Raw genomic sequence first — 27916 nt, forward strand, 5'->3', positions numbered from 1 at the left:
ATATAAAATAAATTTAGAAACATTAGTTAAAAATGATAAAATCAAATGCACTACTAAAAAAACTTATTAAAGTTGTATTAATCAATTAAGATTAGTTAAATTCATTTCATAAAATATTATAATAAAATTATAAGGTTGGCAAACTTAATAGATAAACGTTATTTTAAGTGATTTTTAGCATATTAATGCTAAAATGAAATATATTATAAAAAAAGTTATTAAAATATATGTAATAAATGTTGAGGGCCTAATAAGGGCCGGGCTTAAGGGAGGGCTTAAATTTCAAAGTCTAGGCCTTTACCCTCCCTTCAAAGGTTTGAGGGCTGGGTAGGCCCAGCCCACAAATGTGTGAGGGCCTCATTTTAAAGGTTTTTTCGCCCATGGGTCATGGGCTGGGCGGGCTATGGGTTTGAGGGCCATTTTGACACCCCTAAATGTGGGTAGTTTTTTGCTAAGTTACAATGAGAGTAGCATTTGCTACTGAGATAGTTGTTGACTTGTGATTTTTGTTTTTTTTTTTTTTTTTTTTTTTTTCCTTCAGATTAGATGTTTCATTTAGTCCTGTGATTTTTTTCGTTTTCGTCCAGCATGTTTTTTTTCGATATTTTTTTAATTTTTACATTCAAACATAATAAAACATTCCATCCAAATTTTAAAATCATATTTATATTGAGCAAATCCTAATAGCTTCTCACCAAGAAAATAACTACGAGGGGAAATAATCCTATCTAACCCACCGGCGTATATGTAGAGATAACAAATTGTTGCTTGCACTAAGAATGATCTGAAAATTGAATAAGATCAATGCTCATAAATCAGTTTATGAAAAACATTAACAAGTCAATATTAAAATATCAAAAGCAACCACACACACTTCAATGTAAAGATACCAACCCCATCTATCTTTCTAGCTCAGTCTCCATTCTCCCTTTCTTCATTTCTCCAACAATGGTGCTATTTCCCCTCCACTCTTTTCCCCACATTTCATTTTCATTCTCACATTTCTCCTTTCCTTCACAGATCCTTCAACTTCTTCTCAACCCAACACCCAAAAGCAAGACTTCTACTTAAAACTCCCATTACTTCACACAACTCCATTCATTTCTCCATTAAAATCTCTCCATTCCGACACATCTCGTCTCTCCATTCTCTTTACCACCTTAACCAACAACCCCAAGTCATTAAAATCACCATTAGTCTCTGGTGCACCCATGGGTTCCGGACAGTACTTTGTCGACTTCAGTATCGGGACCCCACCTCAAAAACTCCTTCTCGTAGCTGATACTGGGTCTGATCTAGTATGGGTAAAGTGTTCAGCTTGTAAAGATTGCACCAAACACTTACCCGGGTCTTCTTTCTTCGCTCGTCATTCATCTACATTTTCACCATTTCATTGCTATGATCGACAGTGTCGACTCGTTCCACACTCGGAACGAGTATGTAACTCGACAAGGTTACATAGTTCATGTAGATATGAGTATACGTATGGTGATGAGTCGAAAACGAGTGGGTTCTTTTCGAAGGAGACAACAACGTTGAATACGAGTTCGGGTCATGAAGCGAAGTTGAGGAACTTGGAATTTGGATGTGGGTTTCGGGTATCCGGTCCAAGTGTTTCGGGTTCAAGTTTTAATGGTGCTAATGGTGTTATGGGTTTGGGTCGTGGACCTATCTCCTTCTCTACCCAATTAGGTAAACGTTTTGGTAATAAGTTTTCTTATTGTTTAATGGATTATACTCTTTCTCCACCACCAACTAGTTTTTTAATGATCGGTGAAGCCCATGATTCTGAGTCTAAGTCCATTAGGTCCAAGCCCAAAATGAGCTTCACTCCATTGCAAACTAACCCTATTTCTCCAACGTTTTATTACATTGGAATTAAATCTGTTCTAATTAATGGCGTAAATTTACGGATTGACCCTTCTGTTTGGGTATTTAGCGAAGACGGTAGTGGCGGTACCGTTATCGATTCAGGTACCACTTTAAGTTTTTTGGCCGAACCGGCATACCTTCAAATATTAACGGCATTTAAACGGCGAGTTAAGTATCCAATAGTTGATGACCCCAGTTTGAGTTTCGAGTTGTGTGTTAATGTGTCCGATTCGGTTAACCCGAGTCTACCCAGATTGAGTTTTAAACTCGTGGGTAACTCGGTGTTTTCTCCGCCTTCCGCTAATTACTTCATCGATGTTGCGGATGGCATCAAGTGTTTGGCATTGCAATCCGTTAGCTCTGAATCGGGTTTTTCGGTCATAGGCAATTTGATGCAGCAAGGATTTTTGTTTGAGTTTGATAGAGATAAATCGCGACTTGGTTTCACTCGGCATGGTTGTGGTATATCTTGAGAAAGGATTCAACACTGACTGGCAGAGTTAAGAATACCGATTCATTGAGTGAGATCACCCGATTTGATAGTGAGAGAGGGGTGAGAAGGACTTTTTGCCCTTGACACCAAATAACATTCTCTTATCTATGTCAAGCAAAAAACACACTCCGTGACCTTGATCCGACCCCTTGTGGGGTAAAATGAGATTTTGTAATAATATTGTTTGTCTTTTTATGAAATGGTATATAATGTATTTTCATTTTTTGTGCTAAATTCAATTATTTTCTCTGTAGGGCATCTTAAATTGTAAAAGAGAAACAATGTTGGGTGTTTTTCCGCTAATCACGTTTCCCTTTGGAAGTGTGTTGGACTGTTGGTCATAGTCTCATAGATAGATTGCATTAACGCCATTTCTTTAGAGAGTCTAAAATTTAAATCGAATGCACACTGATTCACTAAAGTCGTTCTTACTTCTGAGTAAATGCAGATTCAGTTGTACTGAATACACGAGTTTTTGACACTATCTAAAGGTTGTTCCACCTACCAATGGCAAAGGACATTTTGGGAAATTATCAATACCAACTGCTCCATTACCATCCATAAAATGAAGAGTACCTAGTGCACCCATAGTTCGTGATTCCGAACGAAATTTTGGAATTCCGTTCGAAATCTCAATTTTTCAAAAATTGAATTCTAAATATAGAGTTGAAATATTTAAAATTTCAAAAACATTTGAAATTTCAAATGTAATAGGGGTCGAAATCTAATGAATTTTGGTTTTTAGATTTGTCGGAATTCCAAAATTTTTGAAATTCCGAACTATGAGTGCACCAATTAGAGAATCTCTAAATAGTAGTGGAGGCATTAAGTGTCATGTTTGAGGCTAGATTTGAGGCAAACAATTGTCAAACAATTACCAATTCTAGGTGGAGAGCAAAACACAATCGCAAATTCTTTGTAGGACTTACACCCGTGACATTAACATTGTTTGCGGGATGTTCCTAATGTGTCGTCCTAAAATGAGTTGACCATGTGTTTTTTTGTGTGCATTTGGGAGAAAAGACTTCGGTCCTCAGCATTTAAGACCGAGGTCTGTCCTAAGCGGCTTCGGACCACATCCGCATCTGCAAAACGAAACAACAAATTTGCCTCTACAAATGTGGCTAAACACTTGATAATACCTATATATTTGCTTTCACCTAGAGATGTTTTTTGCTGAAATTCTGAATGGTAGAGGCAAATTGACAATGAATGCCTCCGCCTAGAGATGCTCTTAGGCACTTAGTAGTTTGGTGCAACTCTTTCCCATAAAACGAATTGCAAAGATCAGTTATCTTTAATTCAATCCAATTGCAAAACTTGATTAGCTAATCAAATTTTCGCATTATTGCGGTATCGACTAGGCGACTACTGAGTATTGAGTAACAACAAAGCCGCAATCCAGTGCATAAAGATGCATGACCCATGGAGTGAACGGAGTTATGGTTTGCCTACAGTAAATGTTAAGAAAGGAACATGTTTTTCCTGAGAACGAAAGCCGTCATCGCAGATGGGAAGTATGCAGAGACAGCTATAACGATGCTACAAGTGTCAGATATCACTTAATATGGATCACATGATCACCAAGTCTTTCTCATTGTGGTGTTTCCTTTAATAATGGAAAGAGAGTCTCCATGCCCTCAGTTAGCAGTCATTAAAGGCCAAAAGACAGCTATCTGTGTTGTTTGCTCAAGTATGGGGACCAACAAAAAGGGCCAAAGAATCATCAATTCTGAAATCCAACTATCCAAGATGAAATCTATTTCTTTTGGTACTGGATTCACCAATCTTGATGCAAAATCTGTTTCCATTTCTCCACTCTAATCCAGTAATCCACTATAAATATTTTTGTCTATCAACACTAATCATGGCCATTGTACAGTTAATCCACATTCTATCCACTAATTTAGGCCACAGAGCATCAGCATAGTGTCATAGTTGTCATCAGAGTACCAATGAGGCAATGAAGGGGCAGCGTGGTGGGTCATTACCGCTTGATCTCACTGTTCCTATATGGTTTTTGGGATCTTATGACTCAGCGCACTTATCACCAAGAGTACCGTATATGCCGTGTGTTGCTTACCTCTTGTTTTTTTGTTGTTGCTGGAATGCTGCTTACCTCTTGCCGTGCCTGGTTCATTCAAACGGATTGGCTTAAGCCAACAAAGAGTACTCTGTGCCCAACTTGACCATAAATTGAACCTAAAACCGGGGGCCACATTAGTACTTCTACAAAAATGAGTTCAATTACTTCAATCCACTTGGTATGTTCAACAATCCATTTGGTGCACCATGTACTCTAAACAATGAAATAGTCTAAACGTCCAATTTTGGGCCAAAACAACTCTAGAGGACACCACTTTTTTTAGTAACTCATGCGGACAAATTTCAGCATTAAATAACCCATCCTCGAACCCATAATTTCAATTTTAGTAATTCTCAAGGACAAAATAAGTAGGCTCGATATTTTTATTTTTTTAAATGCCAATTTTACCTTTCCGTGTTATTGTAGATATAAAACATATAAATTTTTATTGTTTTTTTTAAATACTAGTTTAATCCCTCTGTGTTATATTTATAAAGCAGTGAAATTTAGTGATTGTTCATACCCAAATAGGTGAACATACCTCACACACTATATTGATGTTTGAACAATGATTGTTCATACCCCAAATATGTATGAACAATGATTGTTCATACTTTAGTAAGTGTTTTTAATAATCATACACTATGTTGAGATATGAACAATGTTGATGTATAAACAATGATTGTTCAATTCATACCCCAAATAGGTATGAACAGTGATTGTTCATATTCCAATAGATGTCTTTACTGATTATACATTATTTGAGATATGAGCACTGATTGTTAATACTCCAATAAGTGTCATTATTGATTATACAATATGTTGAGGTATGAGCACTGATTGTTCATACTATTGGGCTAGTTGTTTGATCTACCTGATTTTTGTAAGTGATTAAAAAACAAAAATGGAGTTTAGAGCGACTTTTTCGTCCGATTTATCTTTACTCTAAATACTCTAGTAGGTGTCAGTCTACTAGATCATTTGTCACTACTTTGTAAAACTGGCGCCCAAATGGAAATAAACCTTTGGAATGAACTTGGACATTTGGAGACCAATTCTCATAAATCAAGAGTGACATTGCAAAAAATGATTGGAAGCAGCAGATGAACGAATTGTAAAAGAGTATTAAAAGCAGCACAAGCTGTTTTAGCTCACACTTTACTCTTATCATTCACACTTCTCCTCCTTCTCAAACTTGATCATGATCATCACCGCTTCACTTACTCATGGTGATCAGTCATTCTTTTCATTTCTCTAGCTGTAATCTTTCTGAGTAATCATGGCTAGTTTTTTCATTGCTGTACTGTTTACTTTATTTGGGATTTTGATACAATGTATGATTATGTGTGGCCATTGTTAAATTGATTTTTGACATTTTGCAAAACGTTGATAATTTAATGGTATTGAACATCTAGCATTTCTTTCACAGCTACTGTTGGTTGGTAAGAAATAGAATTATATCAAAAGAGAAATAAAAAGAAAAATAAAGATAAAAAAAACATATAGGTGAAAATCCTTTCAAGGTGAAAGGGATTTTTTTTTTCATCCAAGGATTTGAAATGATACAAACGACCAGTTCTAGAAGAGGGATTACTTCATTCATGAAATAGGATGTATGTGCTGTAATAGTAATTCAACAATCAATAAATGGTGGAAGTTTAGTAAGTGCATGATTATATAATTTTATAAGCTAAGCTTCAAATGCCACCTTGATGTATATGAAAAGAAGGAAAGAAAAGCCACTTTTATGCTAGAGCTTTGAATGCTCTTTCTTAAGAGCACTGGAGGTCAAATGGGAGATGTATTTGAGTTATGCGTTATGCCTAGTAAGCATGATTAATCCAGCTTAAAGAAATGGTTATATTCCAAAAAAATTATGTTTCCTAGGATATATATACGAAATATTATTGTGTAAATTCTGATATTCTTTTATTTGATTTGGCCTTACCCATATGCAGGACGGTATTTATCCCACTCTGGCTATTTCATGCAACTGTTGCACGAGGCAGATTCTCTTTAATGGCTCCATCGTTACCTCATGATCGCAATGTAAAGTAGATTGCCTCTTTTGTCCGGGAGACTCTCTCTCTCTCTCCCCAATTATCTATTGATGCTTTGGTTAATTTTACACTAACTAATTTTTCTTGTGCAGTGGGCACCTTGTCATGCCATCTCCGCAATGCCGTTGCTTGTTGCATTTGAATTATTACTTTGTATATATCTCGAGAGCACCAATGGTAGGTACACAAGAATAGCCATTACGCAATATATAGTTAAATTATTGGATAATTTTGTGGATACACACTTCCATAGGGTAACAACTGTGCATCAGAATTTATGAAAGAGAGACCTTGATTATGAACAGAAACTAGTACTTGGCATTGTTTTTTCTTTTCCGTGCCTGCATGTGCAACTAATTTTGTTCTTTAAACTTCATTTCTGTGCAATAAAGTTTCCGAAGTATTTTGTCTGGTTACAAAGGTTAGCTTGTTGTTGTGAAGGATCACTGCTAGCATCTTTAGCTCAACTTGATTTATTTCTTATTTTCATGCAGCTTATGGTTTCGCCGCTGTAAATCTGAAGATCGTATTTCTTCCATTGTTGGTATTGGAGATAATAATCCTCGTCGACAACTTCAGGTGAGTATTACTGCAAGAATTAGTTTAGCATGTTGTATATTTTTAACAGTTTAGAGTTGCAGATTTTTATGCTTTAAAGACAGAGTCACAGAGTGAATATAACTGCGGTTTGAACAATTGACATCTGGTCATTTTTTTAGAAAAAACTTGCACAAGGAGCATGTCCGTAGTGTCAGCTCTTTTTATGCTTCAGTCACTTATTAAATAATGTTTCATACTTATTCAGGATGTGTAGGGCTCTATTACCTGGAGATGAAGAAATCTCGAGTGATGAAGCAATATGGGAGACCCTTCCTGTATGGGTTGTTTAGTTAGCTGACCCTTTTGTTAGTTATTGGTTTTACAATTATCAAGTATTATTTCATGTATGTTCTGTTACTGATTAGTACAATGTAGTTTTTATTCAGAATGATTTTTTCTCTATTTCATAGATAAATTCATTACAGTTAGCGCATGGCTTCATGAACTTTACATTCTTATCCTCTTTAAGAAAATTTATAACAAAAACAAAGTAGGATCAGTCTAGGATCTGAACAGAAGTCGAAGTGCAGGAATTATCACCATATATACTTTTCTTTTCTTTTTTCATATGTTTTCATCAAAAACTTTATTCAAAAGGTATTGAAGAATAAATTGCTTGGAGGAAAAACCGGCAGATGTTCTCTTTAAGAATGATCACATTTTGGTTGTTCCTCCAGCAACTTGAGATATATATCATCAGCATCTTGTCGAATTGCTTTTCTAGGGTTTCATGAACACAAGAGTGACAAACTTACACTGTATAAGGTATGTGTACTAGTAACAACCTTTGGCAGTACGTCCTCTGAGCATTTCTAATATATGTTTGTAAAATCAACATGCAGGGAATAAGCCATCTTTGCAATTGGAGCATAAATAAATAGCCGCAGAGGCATACAAAAATTTGTTATTTGCCTATTTTAGCATTTACAATCTATTTTTGTCAGGGGCGAGCCAAGGCTCAAGGCCTTTGGTTTCTTAACTAACGGTTTGGTCGCCTTCAGCTGCAAGTCTTTGCGCTGCCTTTTACAACATAGCTTAATATTTTTCTTTTCATGATTCTTCTTGTATTGATATGAATTTAATACCTACAATATTTGTTATGCTTCTATTACGTTCCATATTCTGGTGCTAATAGTTAAAAACCAGACAATTAGTTCCCAAAGTATTGCTTATAAAACTGTTCTGAAACTTATAACGTTCTTGTTTTGTTTCTCCTTTGTCTTGTTCTTACTCTAGCACTTTTGGATTGCCATCTCCATGGTTTTCTCAGTAGCTGCAAGCCTGCAACAACGTTTACACTTTTAAAGCTATGCGGTAATGTTTCCGTTTCTCAAGGATCTAATTTCCATTATTTTGTACTTTAGATAATATTGGAGATGCATTTGGATGAATCACTGTTATACTTATTTATAATTCCTGAGAAATCAAAAGTAAGATCTCTTTCTTTATCAAAAAAGAAAGAAAGTAAGATCTCTTTCAAATTGAAGATTAGAATTTTCTAATTAACTCAACAAATAAGTTTAACTATTAAGCATAGCATAATATATAATTATCAAACGCTAGCTACTCATTCTGTGAAGAGTGTGTAGCTTGATACTGGTCAACTTATCAAATCAACCTGGTTCACAGATTCAACTTCATATAGTTGTAGGGATGCTGGATGGTGGTGAGCAGAGCTCCATTAAATCTCAGCCTTTCTCAGGTTGACCTCAACAATAGTATGTGGAGATGGAGATATCAAGTTCTGCAGGTTACGTCACTTTGAGCTGAAGCTCGATCACCAGCTCACCTTGGAGTCTTAACTCTTAAGCTGGCTAAGAGATCATGTCCCCAATAATCTTCCAGTTGGCTTGGGGGGCCTCTTATGAACTTACAATAACTATCTCAACCGAAATTATTGCATTTGCTTAGTGTTTACCTGGATACACAGCCAACTAGCGGAATTTTCTGATTACTTATGGACTTAACAAATCTGTACAGATTAAGAATGCCTTCGTCGTTGTCAATCTATTATACCTAACTATCTCTGTCGTACAAATTTTTTTGGTAGTCCTAGTCTTCTAATCACATGGTATGCCTTGTTCTCTATTGCATGTATGTAGAAACTCATATTAAGTGTCTGATTAAAATGAATTGAGTTGAATGCATTCTGTGAAATTGAGCGCTGTCAAAGTGAGATATTCATTTTATACTCTATCAAAATTTCCTTCATACGCACAATTCGGTATATTTCATAAAGGCCGGGTGAGATACGTCCATTTTGCAAGTTACCTTTGGTTTATGAAATGACAAACAAAAGGATTACAGGAAGCAATGAGATTCTCATGCAATTTTTTTGTCATCAAATCCTTCATGATTATGTGAAGTTAGTTCATTGCAGATTATTGATCTTTTGAAAAGCAGGGCTACTTAATTTAATTTGTTATTGCTATATTTTGAAATGCAGGGCAACTTAATTTGTAATTGCTTTTCTTTTAGTAGTTACATATTTCAAATATACATTTACTAGACTCTACTATTAGGATTTCTTTTTAGTTCTTATTTCGTTATGAAATTTCAGCAGAATAACTCCATATTCTACACTTTTAATTATTTTCTTTTCTCTCTTACATGAAAGAGTCAATTCCAAAAATTGGATATCAATGATGCAGGTGATGTAGGTTCTCTAAGTTGGTGGGATTTGTTTCTAAATTTTTGGGTAATGATTAATTTCCCTTTCTTTCTGTTTTCTTAGTAGTGGATATCTGATTACTCTCTTAATTATTGATCTATTCCTTTTTATTTTTATTTGTTAAATCCTTAAATTTTTATGGCAGGATTGCAGAATGATTTGCATTCCTTGTCTGCACAAAGTGGTGCAATCCATTGATTCATGGACAAGACTACTGTAGTGGAGCGAGTTTATCCTCCATGAGTATTAGATCCTCTGCTGGAATGGTAGTTCACTATTCTCTTCAAAGATGGATCCCAACCAGGATGGAATGTGTGTCCTGCAGAACATTGGTGGGCATATCATGAAAATTCCACTAATTGTGTTTCAAGACCTACTTTGTATGCATTTAGAGGTATTTTTGCAAAATTTTAGAATTCAGTTATACATTGATAAATTGTAGATTCTTGGCAATCTATTTTCAGTTCATAGTACTCGTCTTCACTCGTTTCATATTTAGGGAACACCCTCCAGTGTTAGACAGATCCCAATTCCTATTGTGTTCTGTCCACTTTTCCTACTGCAAGCTGCTGGAGTCTTGTTTGCTATCTCCAGATTGGTGGAGAAGACTGCTCTTTTAGTCGACAGTGGAGCTGTAGGAAGATATTTTACAATATCTTCAAGAGCTTATGATTGCTTTGGGTTCTTATGCCATTTTTCAAGGTACTGCTCTTGATATCCATCAGTTGAAGCTTCTTTAGATTAAACGTGTTTCAAACATTGCCCTCATATCTGTTTGAATTTCTATCACTTTTATCAGGCTCCTTGGCTGGTGGTCAATTGATGAAGGAAGTCATGAGGAACAGGCCTTACTATACAGCTGTGGGGATTTTGGGTGAGTTGTGATGCATTTCTCTGTTGACGGTTCTTATTATGTCCTTGGTACACGCTTAAGATTAATTGTTCTATGATTTTGGTTGGTACTCAGCCTTTCGCATTTTGTATGCATTCATTTCGTGGGTAGAGCCAGTTAAAGTATAAACTGTGAGAAACAAGGTGTTATTAATAATCCTATATTCTATTTTGAGCTGAATAGGCTCCTTGTTAGTTTCTAAAGCTAATACTGTACACAAAATCAAAAGAAGAAACACAGCCTGTCCTTGCAACTTTGGATATGCTCTTGAGATGTTTTAATTGTGAAATTATGATATGATGAATATTGATACTGCTGTTATGCATATCCTGGTTTTTATAGTCCGACGCACATAATTAACATTTACATAGCCATCATTTTTCCGATCTTTGTAATGCCGATCCCCAACGTTTGTACAGGTATATCACTTTCTGTGGGTACGCTCCTGATATGGTAAAGAAGCTGCCCAAAAGGGATCTTCTCGAGGAGGTATCCACATATTTTTCAAAAATTCTTATGCAGTGTGTTTGATTGATTCACTTCCTCACTGTTGGATAATTTGTTCAATTGTGCTGTTGTATATGTTTGGTAATTGATCTTTTATTCCACTCTGGTCCTGTTAATTATTTGGTAGCTGATTAAACATTTTTCACCATGCTAATTATTGTTACTTTAATCTCAGGTTTGGAAACTCCAAGCAGCTCTTGGTGAGCAATCGGCAATCACAAAATATACCCAAGAGGAGTATGAAAGACTTCAGAATGGAAATTTATCAACTCTTATATTTACTATTTAGTAGATTTACTTAATCCTTTGGAGGAAATGCGCGCTACACAAAATCTCATTATCATGTCTCAGATTTTCCCTCGTCAATCACTGTAGATTTTTTTTTCTGATCTTCACAAAATTCATGGGATGACTCACTTCTAAGTACCACTCCCTCATTTTTTATTTAATTTAATTTATTTTATTTTATGAAATCCTTGTAAACGGAAAAGAAGGCTAGGGTTTGCATGTCACTGTATCCTGAACATTCAAGTATTCAATAGCATTGGCAGAATGTATACTAAATTACGTGACCTATTTCGTATAACTGTATATAGCCTATATCTGAACTGAGTTACTAATGATTAAGGTGTCGGCTTAAGGGTCTGAATCATATGTTTGACTATCTTTATTTCACAATGTTATCGTCAATGCTAAATTGTTTGCCAGTAGCCGAGTACCATAATTAAACATTTGTAATTAACCATTCTTGATGCAATTTTCAGGAAAAGTTCTTATGTAGGATATGTTTTCTAGGGGAAATCAACGTGGTCCTCCTACCATGCAGGCATCATATCCTTTGCAGGTACTTCTGTATTGCGATCACTAAATAGAGTTGCATGTCCATAGTGCACGACCTCTTCCGAAGTTTCCTGGTTTTCACTATAAATTTTCTTGTTGTGGTGTTTCACAGTTCCTGCGCCGAGAAGTGTAAGAAATGCCCAATCTGTAGAGTATTGATTGAGGAGCGCATCACTGCATATATGATGTATACGTTCAGCCTTATTTGTACAGTGACCAGACGTCTTATTTATACAGTGACCAGATGGGGACTCAAGTTATAGATACAGAATTCAACAATAAAAAAAAGCATGCGAACTCATGGTGTACGTTTTTACTAAACTTCTTCCTTCCAGACTATTCTTGTTCTTTTTTTTTTGAATGATAGCTATGGGGTTAGGCAGACCCTTACTTGTATTCCTTAATCAAAATCTTACATAGATTGTTCCTCTTGTATCCTCCTCAATGATTTTAGACAATTGTTCATCTAGAGAGGGTATAAAATACAAAAGAGTCTCGAGAGAGTCTTTAACACACTTAGCTAATAAATCTGCAGCCCTGTTGGTCTCCCTATAGCAATGGTTGACACTACTATAATTGAGTTTCTTCCTTTTGCTCCCGATAGATAGTACAATGTTCTGACACTACTACTAAAACTGAGTTTCTTGTTCGTTAGTGCATAATAGATTGCTCAAATTAGGATGGATAACGAGCGTACATACTGCACAGATAGTGAAGCTTTCAACTCCCGCCAAAGTTTGGTGATATTTTGCAATACGTATCGATTTTCACAGATCAATATTAAAATGTCGTGTATTAGAATTTTCTGTGTTGAAATTTCATGAACATCAATTGATTCAATTTTTCCCGTTGTAAGCATTATAATATGCTCACACACCAGCACTATTTTGCGAAAAGTATGCAATTAAGCAGGAGTGCAGGACTGAAAATAAGGACTCTGAGGTTTATCTCACTCTTGGGTCTCTCTCTTGACAAGAGTCCACGACTCAAACCCAAGTCCCAACAGGTAATGCGTAGCCCGACCCTTGGTAGGTTCTCTATTGACGCCTTGACGGTGTTTCAGAAACCTAACATGTAACAACTGCTATTTAAACAAACCACCTCTTCCAAAAAAAAAAAAAAAAAAAAGGTGTTCAACGTTTTCGAGAGCGCATATTTCTTTGCAATGTTATCTTTACAACGCGGAAAAGCTTCGCGTAGGCTACAACGGTTGGTCTGTAAGAAGAACGAGTTTGATGATCTCCCATATGATGTTGTAGTGAACATACTTTCACGTCTGCCCATTACAACTCTCATTCGAATCAAGTACACTTGTAAACTATGGCGCAGTATTATGACTGATGATCCTTTGTTTCCCGAGTTGCAGTTTTCGCTTGGCGTCAAGAATCCTGGTCATGTATATGGAATTCGAGGTAATCTATGTTTTGTCGAAAAGCCAAAAGATACAACCGTTGGCATAAAACTCCATGATGTGTGGCCAACAAACAAAAACCAAAAATATTACTTGCAAAACGATTGTTACCTTTCTACATGTCGTAGTTTGATGTGTTATCTTACCATGAGAGATAAGTTTATTCACATATGCAATCCAATTACTCAGGATCACATTAAAGTACCCATTCCCGTAGACGGCTGGATCTCCCGTGAGGATATTTCTGGCTTCGGTTATGCTCCACAGAGCAAGAAATATAAATACGTACGGTTTCTACGCAGAAAACTAAACAACAGTTTGACTGCAATAGTTTTCACTTTGGGTGGTGAATCTTGGAGAGAGTTGGAGCATGTTCCATATCCTCCTCGTCTTGGGCCTGTTTACTGTAATGGAGTTTTATATTGGTCAGCGGGACTCAAAGCTGGACCGTATTTTGTTCTTTCCTTCGACCTTGAGACTGAAGAATTCCAAAAAAGGAGGGTTTTTCCTACTGGCACCACCTATGATAGAATTGCGGGGGTTAAATATCTCGTTGTACTCGGAGAGAATGTATCTTTGGTGCGAGATCTCCCACCAGATTATCTGGAAGTGTGGACACTGATGGATGAAAAGAATAACATTTGGGTCCAGAAATATCATCTTCCTAGAACTCCTAAGTTGAGCCGTACTGGTTTCAAGTTATCTGGGCTTTGGATGAACGGGGATCTATATGGGATGAGAACAATCAAGAAGAAAGATGGCACCATCGTGAAGAGACTTTATTCGTACAACGCAGAGTCTGAGAAATACACTGCCATTAAGCTTCCCTTCAGGAAGAACAGGAATGCAGAAAGCATTTTACCTTCCCTAGTCCTGAATCATGTTGGAAGTCTAATATCTCCATCGAAGATTGTCACAGCAGAAAGGAAGGAACCTTCTTTGTCAACAGGAAGTTTGTCAAGAGGGTATTTTTTCACATCCTTCCCATATGGAAAAAGAAAATAATTTAATCCAGAAGCCTCTCAACCAGGTCTCAACCGAGCTCATAATATGTTAGCTCCATAGTGAAAGTGTATTTCTCAAGGTTTTTAATTTTTCTAAGGGAAAAACTATGATCTATTTCTTGCTTGGTAAGGTGTGAATATATTGCTATGTTAAACATGTACATGTATTTATTTGTTCCCTATGGTTATACTAATTGTCTAAATTGATCGAAATAACCGCCCTGCCTGCTTTCTAGGCCCGGAAAACCAACATGTTCCTCATACCATTCTGGTAACATATATTTTGTACTACAATGTTTGAGTTGCATACTTGCATGTCCAAAGTGCACGACCTCTCTTCCAGCAGTTTCCTGCAGTTCAGTACAAATTTCTTGTTGTGGTGTTTTAGTGTTTCACAGCCCCTGCGCAGACAAGTGTAAGAAATTTTCAACCTGTTGAGAAGCGAATCACTGTATATGATACATAAGCTCTGCCTTAATTCTTCAGTTACTATCCTTATCAAGGGCCTCGACCTCACACAAAGAATTTGGTGTACGTTTTTACTAAATTCTTGCATTTCAAACCAATGCTATGTGCACAAAAGCTGGAAGAGGTCCTGTATAACAACGGTACCAAAAAAAGAGCACAATCGAGTTCAGCAAATATAGACATATGGTACCAAAAAAAGTTCAGCAATCCAAGCCTTGGTGTTCAAATCCCATCTAGCCTGGCTATAGTCAGATGGTTCATGGTTGATGAACACCCAAATTTTAAGACAACACAACACCAAATAGGCTTCAACTCATTTTAAAACAACACTAGCAGTAGGCAGCAAGGGTTTTGCTTGGAAAGGGACATTCAAAAACCCCAAAAAAATTCAAGGGTTTAAGAGCAGTAGCTGTTGAACAAGAAGAAGAGGAAAATGGGAGTTTGGAAAGTGATGATGAGTTCCATAAACATACTTAAATCTCTCAACACCCACTTCACCAGAGCCAAAGCAACAACACCACCAACAACAAGACTGGTATCAGCAATGGCCACAAGAAAAGCAACAGCACCAGCAGCAATGCTTCCTTTGTCGAATACCAAACACTCACCAAGCCCTCCTTTTCATCAGTTCGCCAGTTTTACAGTGGTAGCTGCTCTAATTTCGGAAACCTAGTCGGGTATGCTTCTTCTTATCTTAGAGTTTATCATTTGTCCAATTTGATATTGTCTCTTACAATATTGCTTAGCTCCAACGGTGGGTTTCTTATTTCAGTTCATTTATTACATTTCTTCTGTACTGAAATTTGGGCTTTAGAAATGAGTTAACGACGTACACTTTCTTCATTTCCCAGGATTTCTTTAACTGTTTGTAGCCAGGATTCTCCAAACGAACTTCCATGGTATAACAAACTCTTTTACCCTTATGTTTAATTGACCACATTGGTTTTGAGGCTTCTAGTTTTCATGTTTATGCTTAGTATTGGGAATTTTTTTTTTGCTGGATAAACTCGTTCGATTGTATTAAAAGGAAAAAAAGAACAAAAAAATGGTGTGAATGGATGGATTGTGACAAGTTCACATCTCACTCAGAATCAGCACTAGGTCTTTACAAAGATTCAAAAAAGTGCAAAGCACTATCTAAATCTATAGTAGGTACTCGCAGGATGCTCCCATCTTGTAATCCATGAAGGTCTACCAAGATATGTTCTTCCCATGTTGTCTGTAAGTGTGACTCCCTTTCTGGCAGCAGCATCAGCAGAGAAGTTTGCTTCTCTCCAAATTGAAGTGATGACAAACTTTTGTAGCATATTTTGGACATGTTTCCATCTGTGCATCAAGGCCCATGGCAGCTGTGACGATCCAAAAGCCTGGACTGTTGCTTCAGAGTCTGTTTCAACCCAAATGTCAGACCATCCCTTAGTGGCTGCCAGTTCAAGGGCTTCAATGATTGCCAAACACTCAGCCCAGTAACTCGTAGTCACTCCCACTGCCCTGCAGTAAGTTAAGAGAAAATCTCCGTTATGATCTCTGAAAGTAGATCCAATCCCGGCAAGTCCTAGATTACCCCTAGATGCCCCATCAGTGTTGACTTTGATGGTTGGAGCATTTGGTGCAACTCAGTTAACACTCTCTATTCGGGGAGCAGTTCTTAGTTTCCCTTGAATGCCCCAATCGCTGAGAATTTGAGTGTCTTCTGAGTACATGTCAATCGCTCAGTATTGGGAATTGGGCGTATTAAGCACTGCATTTTATTAAAATCTACAGAATGTTCTTGAAGTGTTAACAGTTTTTACCGTCCTCTTTATTCATGTCCCAGATTTCATACTTCAATGGTCGGAGTCAAAGGGGGTGAGATGGTCACACTGAGTGAAGAAGAAGAGAAGGAGATAGAGAAGATGGAAATTGAGAGAACAGTTCTCTATCCTGATAGTTTCGACATAGAGAGGATTCGAAATGCCTTTTGCTTGGTTTTTAGTTCTTCTATGAGTGCGGGAAAACAAGTAAATGCCATATACTACGGAGTCACACTTGTGCAACATGGAAAGGGAAAGACACCACAAGAAGCAGATTTGTTGAACAAGGAGGTTGCCTTCAAAGATGCGGTTCACAAAATTGCTTTTGAGTATGCAGGTCTGGAGTCCATTCATACGCGTTCTTTGGCAGAAGAACCATCCGCCAATTGGATTTCAGAAGATAGGATCAAACCTTCAGATGAAGAGGCATTAGATTTGGTGCTCTCGGTTAACATTGATGATAATGACATATCTGAAGAGGTATTGGCAAACATATGCCAGAAGGGCACTCGAAATGTTTTGTGGATTGTTACTACCAAAGCTGTAAAGGGTAATGTGCGAATCATTAGTCTTTGTGACTATAGTTTTTATGTACTGATTTTTCCTAGGCAGTTTTTCTGTAAAATGTGAAGAAGGGCCGGATTGATTTTCATGTTGGGGGTAATGCGTTTTCTGTTATTTTAATGTTTATTTTGGGGGGAATGTAGTTGGCGGCGGTTTACATGGGGTGTTGTATTACTTGTGGCTCAAACTTGGTAAACTTCATAATCTGTATACTGCTTAACCTTGTAACTAGTATAGAGCTGAAGTCGCTGCTAATAGGTTACTTTTGAACATCTCTTTAATGGTAGTGTCTTGAACAAGTGATTGCTTTACGGTATATTGTTTTGCATTAAAAATAATTTCTACATAGGCATGAAGTTATACTATTGGTTTTATTACTACTGTAGTGTCTACGAGCTCCATGTTGTGGACAGTTATAGATGCTGCCTTAGTTACTGGGTAGAACATTTACTTTGTCACCTTTATTGAACACCCATCTTATGTTAGTTATCATTTCTGTTATTTAAGGGGTCAGGGATGAGGATTGAGGAACGACACCCACGTACTCCTTAGTTATCATTGCCGAGGTTTATTATGCTTAATTTAGACTCGTGCATAATTTCTTCCAATATGCATGCGGACCAATGGGCCGAGTTTTTTTCAAATGTTATGCCTGTGGTTGACTTCCTCTATAGTTGTTCATGTATTTAGGAATTGAAAAGCCACAGAATCACCAGTGTGTAAACAATTGTGTGTAAGTGCAAAACTTGGTGTAATCATATCATATCTCTTGATTCTGGCATAGGAAGATATTTTCAGTCTCTTCAGGAGCTTATGATTGCTTGGAGTTTTAATACCATGGTTGTCCAGGCATTGAACATGTTGCAAACATTGCAGTCATATTTTTCACAATCAATGAAGTAAGACATAAGGATCAGGCTTTACTTTGCAGCTGTGCGGCTTTTGGGTGAGTTGCGATGCATCTCTCTGTTAATTGTCCTAAGATGGTGGTTGGTACTTAACCTTGTGCATTATGCATGCATTCATTTTCAAAGTAGAGTCAGTTAAAAGTTGAAACATAAATAGCATGTTATTACTTGATGTCAATTACAAGAGTTGAACAAGTATATCTTTAGTATGCAGCTGATGTTTTATTGTAATACTCAATCATTATTGTGATGATTGTTGATATCCCCGTTGAGCAGTATTTCCTTGCTCTTTTTCAGGCGAACATAATTAACATATTCATTCATTTCTGCTCTCTGATCTTTGTATTTACCACTGTACATGTATAGTCTATAACACTTTCTTTGGATATGCTCCTTTGATGGTTAGGGAATTGCCACAAAGTCAATCACTCGTGGTTCCTTAGTCTTTTTGTCAATGCTGAACTGGTTTCCATGCCAAGGGGATGTAAACAAACCGTTGTAATTAACCATTTCTCTATGCAATTTTCAAGAAAAGTTCTTTGTGTATACTTTGTAGGGGAAATAAATGTGGTCCTATGCAGGCATCATGTTCAATGCAGGTACTATCGCACGGTGATCCAGGACTATTCTTTCTTTTTAGTGGATAATGAAATTGTGCAAATTCAAATGGATAATTTGTTTTCAGATATTGTGAAAAATTGTCGGAGGAGGTTATGTTGCAGCAGCAGAGGCGATACATTTTGTTCTAGTTGAGCTCTTTAGTAGCTATGTCTTGTGTGTTTCCATCTACTTGTAAGGCTTGAGCCTGCTGGTTATCTGAACAGAGAACATATAGCAATGGTCGAAAACACAGGTGCTCTAGTAATGTCTCATACTCTCATGTAGAGATGTTTCTCTCATTTGGTGTACTTGGATGGATTAGAGCTCATAACTTGTTAGCTCTGTATTGGAATTGTATGCTCATCAAACTTGGAAGAGGCCCATCTAGCTCGGTGTTCAAAGCCCATCTAGCTCGGCTATTTCTAAGTCAGATGGTGTTCAAATCCCCTAAATATAAAAAATCTAGGTCGTAGGTAATAGTGGCTATTTCTAAGTCAGATGGTGGTACGGTTTTACAGAGTTTGAAGACACACGCATGGATATTTATAAGGCAACTGATAATATACAATTTTTAAAAAACAAGCAACACACTATCTGTTCGGCTAGGTGGAGATGAAATTTTACACCCCCCATTGGAGATGCCCTTACAGAGTCAGACACGCAAATTTCATATGACAACACCTCATTTTCTTTTAAGACAACAAACAACACACTGTGTTCGTCCTCAGCACATTGAGATCTCTCCACAGAGCAACAAAACAACAACCAGCAATAATGTATACTTATTTGTTCCTCAAACCCCCATCTTCTGGACTGGCGTTGGTGACAGTTCGTATGTATACTTCTCTGTTCATTGGTTACATAATTCTATATATTGAGCTTCAAGGGTTTCTTAAAACACCTCGGACAAAGACCAACTTCCACGGTATATATTCTTCCTCTTCCTCTTTGTTTATGTTATTTAAATAATGTTAGATTTTCAATAGTTTTTTACACTACACTTTCTTTACTTTGCAGATTTAGTACTTCACTGTACAAGTTAATAGGAGATTCTTTCGTCAGGCTTAGTGAAGAAGAAGAGAATGAGGAAAACAACAAGGAAGCTGAGAGAAAAGTTCTCTATCCTAATAGTTTCAACATAGAGTGTATTCGAGCATGGCCTTTCTGGTTTCTTAATGGTTATCCTAGGTATACTGGAAAAAGATTTGATACCCTATACTACGGAGTCAGTGTTGTGCGTCACTGCAAGGGAAACACATCAGAAGAAGAGGCAGATTTGTTGAACAAGGAGGATTCGCGGTTCGTAAAATTGTTTCAGAGTACACCACTCTGCAATCCATTCCTATGTGTCCTTTACCAGAAGAACAAACCATCAAATGGATTTTGGAAGGTAGAATCCAACCATCAGATGACAAGTCGTGGGATTTTCTCCTCTCGGTTAACATGGATGCTAATGATATATCTGAAGAGCTTCTGGAGAAAATAAGCCAGAAGGGTATTCTAAATCTCTACTGGCTTATTCTTAGCAAATCTGAATCGGTTAACATGCGACTCATTGATCTTTGTGAGTCTAAGTTCATCGCTATGGTTTTTCCTAGGTGGATGTATTGTAAGGAGTAGAGAGGGTTCGGAATTGATTCTCATGTTGGCTGTAATGTGTTTTGGGGTTATTAAAGTTCTATGTTGGGTTTGAAGTATCTTATGGGCGATGTGATTTTTTGGGTATAACAGAATTGTCTTATTAATTGCGCTCAGATTTGGTAAACTTCAGAATCTTTATTTTTGTTGCAGTCTTGAGCAAGTAGTGTCCATGATCTTCATGTTGTGGACAGTCCGTAATGATTGTTGTGTGTCTCAGTTACTGGATGGAATATATACATTGTCACCTCATTGGTAATTTCTAACCATTGTCTTTGAATGTCTAGTGGTATTTATTGAAATGACAGGGACAATGGTGTTCTCAAGCGCTTAATGAAGAATACTCTGTATGATGGCCAAAAGTAAGCAGGAGTCCATGCTTCGGGTTTGTAAATCTTTCAACTTGCTCTGGTCTGCATGTTACAAAAATATACTGGAAATCCAGTGTCTTGCAGTTATTTAAAGAGTCTATGACAATGGTGCTTTTGTTGTCCGCCAGTCGCCAAGGTGCAATTTCTAGTCGAAATTGTTGCGGGTAGTTGTCGAAGGTGGTGCCTAGGCGCCAGTTGAGAAGCCTAGATTCCACAACCTCGCCTCGCCTCTTGCCATTGACATCATAGATGATGCCCATGTAAATCCTTAATCCTGTCATTGGGTGGCATTTTTGTGCTTCTGTTTAGCTCATATTATGCATATGTTGGATATCCTCAAATTGTATTTTGTAACTGATTATATTTGACCAGACCTGCTCTGTATTTAGGAATTGTGAAACCACCTAGTCGGCAGTCTTGTGTAGACGATAGTGTATTATTTTGCCTAACCTCTGCCCTCTGATATAGGAAGATAATTTACAATCACCTCAAGATCTTATGATTGCTTTAAAGTTCTTATATTATGGGTTTAGGTACTCCCTCATCATTTCAATGAAAGGGAGCTTATTCAGGAATTAAACGCGTTACACACGTTGCAGTCATACTTGTTTGAATGTTGGGCTGCTTTGTGGGTATGGTCAATTGATGAAGTCATGAGGAACATGCTTTACTTTACTTTTAGGAATATCTACTTCGGCATAAATTTAAGGGTTAACTAGTATTACCCCCCTACTAGATGAGCCAATTAGGATTGCCCCCAATTAGGGTCTCCCCCCTGAGTACACACAAAAAAAAAGTCAATTTGGTTGACCGTGTTTTTTTTTTGTGTGTACTCAAGAGAGAGACCCTAATTTCTCCATCTAGTTGGGGAAAATCCTAATTGGCTCATCTAGTAGGGGGGTAATACTAGTTAACCCTAAATTTAAATTGTTGGTATTATTACTACTGTTGTCCCCTTGATATTCATGTTGTGGACAGTTCTGAATGTTAGTTACTGGATCTAACATCTACGTCATCAGTTGTTACCTCATTGGTCATTTCTAACCATTGGCTTTGAATGTATCAAAGCATCTTCTGAAGAATGGGGACTATGATGCTCTCAAGCTCTTAATGATGAATATTTCCTAAAATGACCAAACCTAACTAGGAGACCTTATGTCATGTTTGTAGATCTTTCTACTTGCTCTGTCTGCATGCACAGTATTGAGTTTGAGTCGCATATGGATCCACAAGGAGCATCTTGCTGTAGTTGTTATATCTATTGTTCAAGGGGTCCATGTGGGGCATCTAGCTGGAGTGAAACCGTCGTCACTTTGATGGCATCTCAATTTCGCTTAAGAAGACAATTCTCTCGATAAAAGCTTTGTTATTTCGGTGGTCTAAAGTCTTCAAAGAGTTTAGAGGATGTTTCTTTGAGTCTTTTGTAGTTAGAGGGATCGTCTTATGTTCTTAGACATGGGGTGAGGGTGCATGTCTTAGGGTTTTTTTTCTTATGATTGTTTAATTTCTTGTAAATATTTATATTTCGGTTTTCTATTGTAATGTAGGCCTTCTCAGCGTATTTTTCCTTTATTAATGAAATTTCACTTTACCGAGCAAAAAAAAAAACAAAAAAAATGGGGTTTCATGAGTATGTGTCTGGTGACATCATAGGTATGGTTGATTTCCTCAACTTTTCTTTGTTAAGTAATGTATTTGAGATCAAACATGCTATACTTTTAGGAATTTAGAAACCGCTGATTTACCAGTCCAGTGTTAATGAGAGTGTATAACTTAGCATCGCCTCTAGAATAGGAAGATATTATACAATCACCTTAAGAGCTTATGATTGCTTTGATCTCATATACCATGGTTAATTGGTTATCCAATAAATAAACATGTTGCAAACATTACAGTCATGTTTCTTTAAAGATCAGGCTTTACTTTACAGCTGTGTGGCTTTTGGGTGAGTTGTAATGCTTCTTTCTGTTGAGACTCTTATTTTTTTCATGGATACGAGCTTAAGATTGTCTAAGAAGATGGCAGATGGTGCTTAAACATGCGCATAGTGTATGCTTTCATTTGGTAAGTAGAGTCAGTTAGAGCATAACATAGAAAATAAGCTAGCTGTTACTATTTGACGATCTTTTGTTCAATAGGATAGTTGTCATAAGCTTATTGTTAGTGTCTAAGGCTTCTAGAAGTATAAGATTAAAGTGCAAAAGTAGAAGAACAACCTGTTACTGCAATGTGCTGCTTAGATGTTCAACTATGATACTTTGATCATTATTGTGATTATTATTGATATCACCGTCATGGAAAATATTAGTCAGTTGCACATAATTGACATTTTCTGTCATTTCTGTTATCTGATTATTGTACTGCTAGGCCTTGACATGTACTATACACTATTTTTGGGTATGCTCCGTTGATGGTGAAGAAACTGCCCAGAAAGTATCTTTTTGTGTAGGTATAGGTAATCATTTTATTGAATATTTTCTTAGTTGTTTTTGATGGATTCATTTTTACGCATTTGGTCATCCTCCCTCCCACCCCCACCCCCACCCTTTTAAAGCTCATCGTTTTGTGCCTATAGGCTATAGATCCTTTTCGTCTACCTGTTGCATGCATCCTTGTTTTTTTAAGCTCACTGTCAGCGTTCTTGTACTAGGTTACTTTCATTTCATAGTAGGTTTGGATGCAGCTCTTTGGTGCGGGATTGAAGTCACAAATTATGCGTAGCAGATATGAATTGAAACACTTGAGAAATGTAACTTTCACGTTTTAACACTGGTTATTTGTGGTATTGTGGTTTTTTAAGGACTTACCTAATAGACAAAATCCCATTTTCATGGTATGCTTTAAATTTTTTCCTTGTCAATAACTATCTATATGGTTCTATAGGTAGAGTAGTGCTATACGGACCTACTATTGCGACTCACTATTTGGATAGCGTTGGTTTGCATTGAAATACACACAAATACACGCGTACACATATCTCGATATAAATCAATGGTTATCATTAGTAGGTCGGTTAAATAGGTCAAATTAGTAGGTCTGCAAACATGTAAATTGTCATCCACACAATTTATACGTTTTTGCCTCTGTTCTTTTTGTCATATATGAAACCCTCAACGTGGAAAAGAAGTCACTTTCATGTCATTCTGTGTGGCTGTATGGTACTTCTGAATATCCTCAGCAGAAAGAATAATAAATCATATGGTTTTTGCTATATGACAGAGTCTAAATCTGAATACGCTGTTGTTAATTAAGGTATTGCCGTATCGTTTTATGCACTTCATAAAAGATTCGACTGTCATAATTGCGGAATTTGTCAATGCTAAATTGGTTTCTAGCCTACAGTACTGTGAATCAACAGTTTGTAGTTAACCATTTCTTTTGCAATTTTGAGGAGAATATCGTCTGTAGGATATGCTTTCTAGAGGAAGTAAACTTGATCCTCCTACCATCCAGGCACCATATAATCATGTATTATCCTGTGGCAATTGCTTGCCAAAGAGCAGACTGCGACAACCTCTTCTTGCAGTTTCCTGATTTTCATTTTAGATGTTCTTGTTCTGCAGCCCCTCTTCTTGGTGGACTGTTCTATAAAACTCTACAAAGTGTCAAATATGTGTAATTTCTGATGTGACCAGTGACTCAGTGAGCACTAAACGTGATTACTTTAGATGGTGTTAGTATAAAAGTTGGTTAATGAGCATGTACCTAACGGCATTCAATTTATTATCTAGCTATTCAAAGTGGTCTCGCAGTAAAACCTCCTAAGTTGATTATTTAACGAGTAAGAATGTAAGATTGTAACACTTCCAGTTTTGTATCAGCTGACAGAACTTGTAATAAGCGACTGCGTTTATTACGAAGGAGACCACTTCGTTTCAACATAGATGAGCAAACAGCTGTTCTCCCTCAATAAGCATAACTGAATTTCCTATTTATGTTAATACTTTTCTTTTTCTGTTTTTTCTCATTTGAACAGAATAAGTTATAGATATTGGTTCATAAAATGTTAGATATAAATTTTATTAATGATATGCTTTTAGGTATAAACAGTTGGATCCTTCTATGAGTGGAAGAGGTGCGGAACCTGTTTTTCGTGACAAAGAAGGTGAGAAATACTCTGCTCAGTATTTAATTTTTATGATTAGACTGGTTGTAAGTTGTAGCACATGCATCTGATTAATTATTGCTCCAGGAAAACGCATGTCGAAGGAGGAGGTCTTAAAGTTACAAAAAGGGGAAGAAAAGTCCAAGGTATTTTTAGACACAATCTGTCTTGCTTTTGTATCTTATGTTCAACTGTATGAAGTGATTGCCAGTTTTTGTTCACGGGGTTTTTGGTTGTGGTTTTACTTTGCTCCTTTTGATTACTCTCTTAAAATTGTGCTTTCTATTTTATAATAAACTTGTTATCTCAGCGTCTGTAGTATATTACACCAGTACTATCTACCGCACTAGCATGCGGCTCTGATTGTCGGTTCATATGGTAAAACATGCTTGGAATGCTAGGGTCAAAATACACGTGTCGGGGACGGAGTGTATCATGTGGCTCTTGGGGTTATAAGCTTGGTGGTAGGCCGTTTTGGGTACAAATCGACAATACAAAGGGGTAACTAGAAAGAAAGCTTAAAATTTTAAGTAAAATGATAGTGAAGTCGGATGTTTAAAAGAAAATATTATTGGTCATTGTCAACGTACATGTGTCGGACGGAGTGTTACAAGGCGGCAACATGAGTGCTGGACGGAGGCAGCTCAGCTTTATTAGCTTACAAATTGGTGCAAAGGATGCTTGCATGTCCCCTATGATATTGCCATTACATATTTCAACTTACAACGAAAGGGAACAGAAAATCCCATAAAGCTTAACCTTGTAGAAAAAATAAGTAAATAAATGGAAATATACATTTGTTGGATTATTTCTACATGATTCTGGCATAGCTGTGACGCCCGGGGTGGGTTGGTGGGTGGCCTATGAATTGTAACTAGATCTGGCAGTGAAGGTTATCAAACTTTCATTGAGTTATGAAATTTTATGATTCTATATTGTATAGCTGACATATTTATGTTCCCTGTTTTTGCTCATCTGCCTAAAACAAGATACATCGGGCTTAATATCTTGTTGAAATTGGTAATTGTTTGTTAAGAAGCAGGATGTTTCTCCATATGAATGTCAAGGAAATTTGTAGTAAAGGTGGATGGATATTTCATGAAAACAGCTTAACCGATGGTTGGTAATCCTTTGTCATGTTTATTTTTTCAAGGAGAAGAAGTTGGAATGGGGCAAAGGTTTGGCTCAAAAGCGTGAAGCTGAAGCCAGGGAGCACGAATTAGAACTTGAGAGGGAGAGACCATTTGCCAGGACCAAGCCAGGACCAAGTAAGCTTACACCATCTTAATCATGGTCAATTTGCAGTCCTTCACCTTGTCTTATGTAGGTAGCTATCGCACGCATAAATCAATTGGGAGAAATTAATGATATTTTTAGTATATGCTTATGGTATTTGAGTTAACATGCACCTCATTGTCATTTTTTAGTAGGCTTTAGAGCGTTACTTAAATATACACAGTAAATTGCTGGGATGGTTCCTTAAGTCTCTACCTATTACGGGCATAAACACTATCCTAATTGTATGTAGACATTGACCACATAAATGATCTTTATTGCAGAGATGATCCGGAACTTGACAAAATGTTGAAGGAAAGGGTTAGATGGGGAGACCCAATGGCTCACTTGGTAAAGTTAATAAAATAAGTTTTTCTTTTAAGTAATAACAAGTTAGCAACACACGGTAGTTTCAAAAAAAGCTGTGTCATCCATGTATACAAGATACTAGCATATTGAAGGGTTATATACCTCAAGTTTTGGTATTTCACCATGTAGGATATTGTTAGACAGCTTTGTAAAGTTCACTTTGGTTTTTTTCTATTGATGATTTAACTTGGTTACCAATGTTCATGTTCTTTTTATCTTTTTGCAGAGGAAGCATTCTGACCTGATTTTGGAAGATTTGGGCGACAATGAAAAGATGAAAGAATCTGGATTTATTATTCCTCAAAAGGTTCCTAATCACAGCTGGATAGTAAGAAGAATAGATCTTTGCACCAAACCGTTATGGCATAAAACACGGGAGGCATTGGGATGGGGTTGATCGTGAAAGCAATGGTGTGTTCCCATCTATGTTCAGTTTAGATGATTTATTTTAGTGATGAGTATGTACACTTTCCTGTTAATCATTGTTGTGGTACATATAAAGGAGTGGGAGCTTGATTATGTTTGCATATTCTTTCTCTTACAAGTAAGAATATGATCGTCATATCTGAAGTTCTTTGTCTTTTTTGTGTGATATATTTTCTTCTTTCTAGGGAAAGATTTGTCATGGTAATGTGCACTTAAAGTTGCCATGGTTATGATCTGTGAACTGTAAATCAGAAGAATCATTAAATAATCCTGATAGATCTTTTTAAAGGGGTTCAAAAGATTCCAGTTGTCTATTATCTGCTTTAGGTTGTAGTTTGAAATCTTTGAATCATAAGTATTTTCTGGTGATAATGTCTTTGAGTTTTTGTCTATAGGTCACTACCCCTATTCATTTAAGTAATTTCAAGAAATGAATACATGTGGACATGTGTTGTTGTTGTGCGTATGTATTGTTGTGCAGCATATCTAAGTATCTCTATTGCCTTCTCTTAAAATTGTACTTTTATTTTGGTCTGTCTGACAAATGACTGGAAGAGAAAGCAATACCAAAAGCCGTAGCCCCACTAAGTTTGAGTTTCTGGGGATACTTAGGACCAAGGCCCAAAATTTTGATATCGGTTAATATATCGGTGTACCCAAAAACCGAGATATATCGGATATATCGGATATCTCGGTTTTTTTGGTGACCAGTCCAAAGTTTCTAAAATATCGGATATCTCACCGATATATCTCGGATATCTTGAATATCTCGCTGATATATCTCGGATATATCGGATATTTCGGAAATTTCAATATTAAGTTATTAACAATTGGTCAAAAAGTCAACTGATATATATCGATTATCTCGGAAATATCGATTATATCGGCGATATAAACTTTCATATCGGAAATTCGATATATCTCGAAAAAAAGGGGTTCAATATTCGGTGGATATATGTCGGA

General features: G+C 36.8%; 4 protein-coding genes and 1 pseudogene across 7 annotated transcripts; all 5 read left to right on the plus strand.

Moving 5' to 3' along the window:
- Window positions 1-773: 773 nt before the first annotated feature.
- LOC147479755 (Eukaryotic aspartyl protease family protein) lies at window positions 774-2599 on the plus strand. Its single transcript, XM_086580906.1, has one exon. It carries the CDS (start codon window positions 1212-1214, stop codon window positions 2343-2345), a length of 1134 nt encoding a protein of 377 aa, XP_086437032.1. The 5' UTR covers window positions 774-1211; the 3' UTR covers window positions 2346-2599.
- A 2962-nt stretch (window positions 2600-5561) lies between these two features.
- On the plus strand, window positions 5562-17572 carry LOC147479756 (uncharacterized; annotated as a pseudogene). Its single transcript, XR_015205411.1, has 18 exons — window positions 5562-5682; window positions 6409-6500; window positions 6604-6688; window positions 7006-7090; window positions 7317-7386; window positions 8348-8425; window positions 9763-9835; window positions 9928-10176; window positions 10282-10484; window positions 10582-10656; window positions 11094-11163; window positions 11357-11437; window positions 11946-12025; window positions 12134-12326; window positions 13388-13433; window positions 13622-15581; window positions 15756-15803; window positions 16721-17572. The product of XR_015205411.1 is annotated as an uncharacterized LOC147479756 (transcript).
- On the plus strand, window positions 13355-14437 carry LOC147479757 (F-box protein At1g53790-like). Its single transcript, XM_086578488.1, has one exon. It carries the CDS (start codon window positions 13355-13357, stop codon window positions 14435-14437), a length of 1083 nt encoding a protein of 360 aa, XP_086434614.1.
- Window positions 16734-19200, plus strand: LOC147479758 (uncharacterized). The gene is made up of 2 exons (XM_086576361.1): window positions 16734-17247; window positions 18111-19200. Exons 1-2 carry the CDS (start codon window positions 16734-16736, stop codon window positions 18209-18211), a joined length of 615 nt encoding a protein of 204 aa, XP_086432487.1. The 3' UTR covers window positions 18212-19200.
- A 1844-nt stretch (window positions 19201-21044) lies between these two features.
- LOC147479759 (pre-mRNA-splicing factor cwf26-like) lies at window positions 21045-26794 on the plus strand. Of its 3 annotated transcripts, none has more exons than XM_086576362.1 (6): window positions 21045-22842; window positions 24819-24883; window positions 24971-25029; window positions 26037-26140; window positions 26443-26514; window positions 26754-26794. In XM_086576362.1, exons 1-6 carry the CDS (start codon window positions 22817-22819, stop codon window positions 26770-26772), a joined length of 345 nt encoding a protein of 114 aa, XP_086432488.1. In that variant the 5' UTR covers window positions 21045-22816; the 3' UTR covers window positions 26773-26794. The 3 variants fall into 3 exon arrangements, with proteins under 3 accessions (XP_086432488.1, XP_086432490.1, XP_086432489.1); XM_086576363.1 differs by having other exon boundaries at window positions 21597-22842; window positions 26037-26151; XM_086576364.1 differs by lacking the exon at window positions 26443-26514 and having other exon boundaries at window positions 26037-26151.
- The last annotated feature ends 1122 nt before the right edge of the window (window positions 26795-27916 follow it).

This window comes from Coptis chinensis, chromosome 8, assembly GCF_015680905.1.
Source record: "Coptis chinensis isolate HL-2020 chromosome 8, ASM1568090v1, whole genome shotgun sequence".
Classification (NCBI taxonomy): Eukaryota; Viridiplantae; Streptophyta; class Magnoliopsida; order Ranunculales; family Ranunculaceae; genus Coptis; species Coptis chinensis.

What these genes read in the sequence shown, in the direction of transcription:
- LOC147479759 (XM_086576362.1), top strand. Translation starts at nt 22,817, where the DNA reads ATGCGCATAGTGTATGCTTTCATTTG. An exon ending in ATAGTGTATGCTTTCATTTG is followed by an intron (nt 22,843 to 24,818) that starts GTAAGTAGAGTC and finishes ATATGCTTTTAG; the next exon opens with GTATAAACAGTTGGATCCTT. An exon ending in AGACCATTTGCCAGGACCAA is followed by an intron (nt 26,141 to 26,442) that starts GCCAGGACCAAG and finishes TCTTTATTGCAG; the next exon opens with AGATGATCCGGAACTTGACA.
- LOC147479755 (XM_086580906.1), top strand. Translation starts at nt 1,212, where the DNA reads ATGGGTTCCGGACAGTACTTTGTCGACTTCAGTATCGGGACCCCACCT.
- LOC147479757 (XM_086578488.1), top strand. Translation starts at nt 13,355, where the DNA reads ATGACTGATGATCCTTTGTTTCCCGAGTTGCAGTTTTCGCTTGGCGTC.
- LOC147479758 (XM_086576361.1), top strand. Translation starts at nt 16,734, where the DNA reads ATGGTCGGAGTCAAAGGGGGTGAGATGGTCACACTGAGTGAAGAAGAA. An exon ending in TACTACCAAAGCTGTAAAGG is followed by an intron (nt 17,248 to 18,110) that starts GTAATGTGCGAA and finishes ATGGTTGTCCAG; the next exon opens with GCATTGAACATGTTGCAAAC.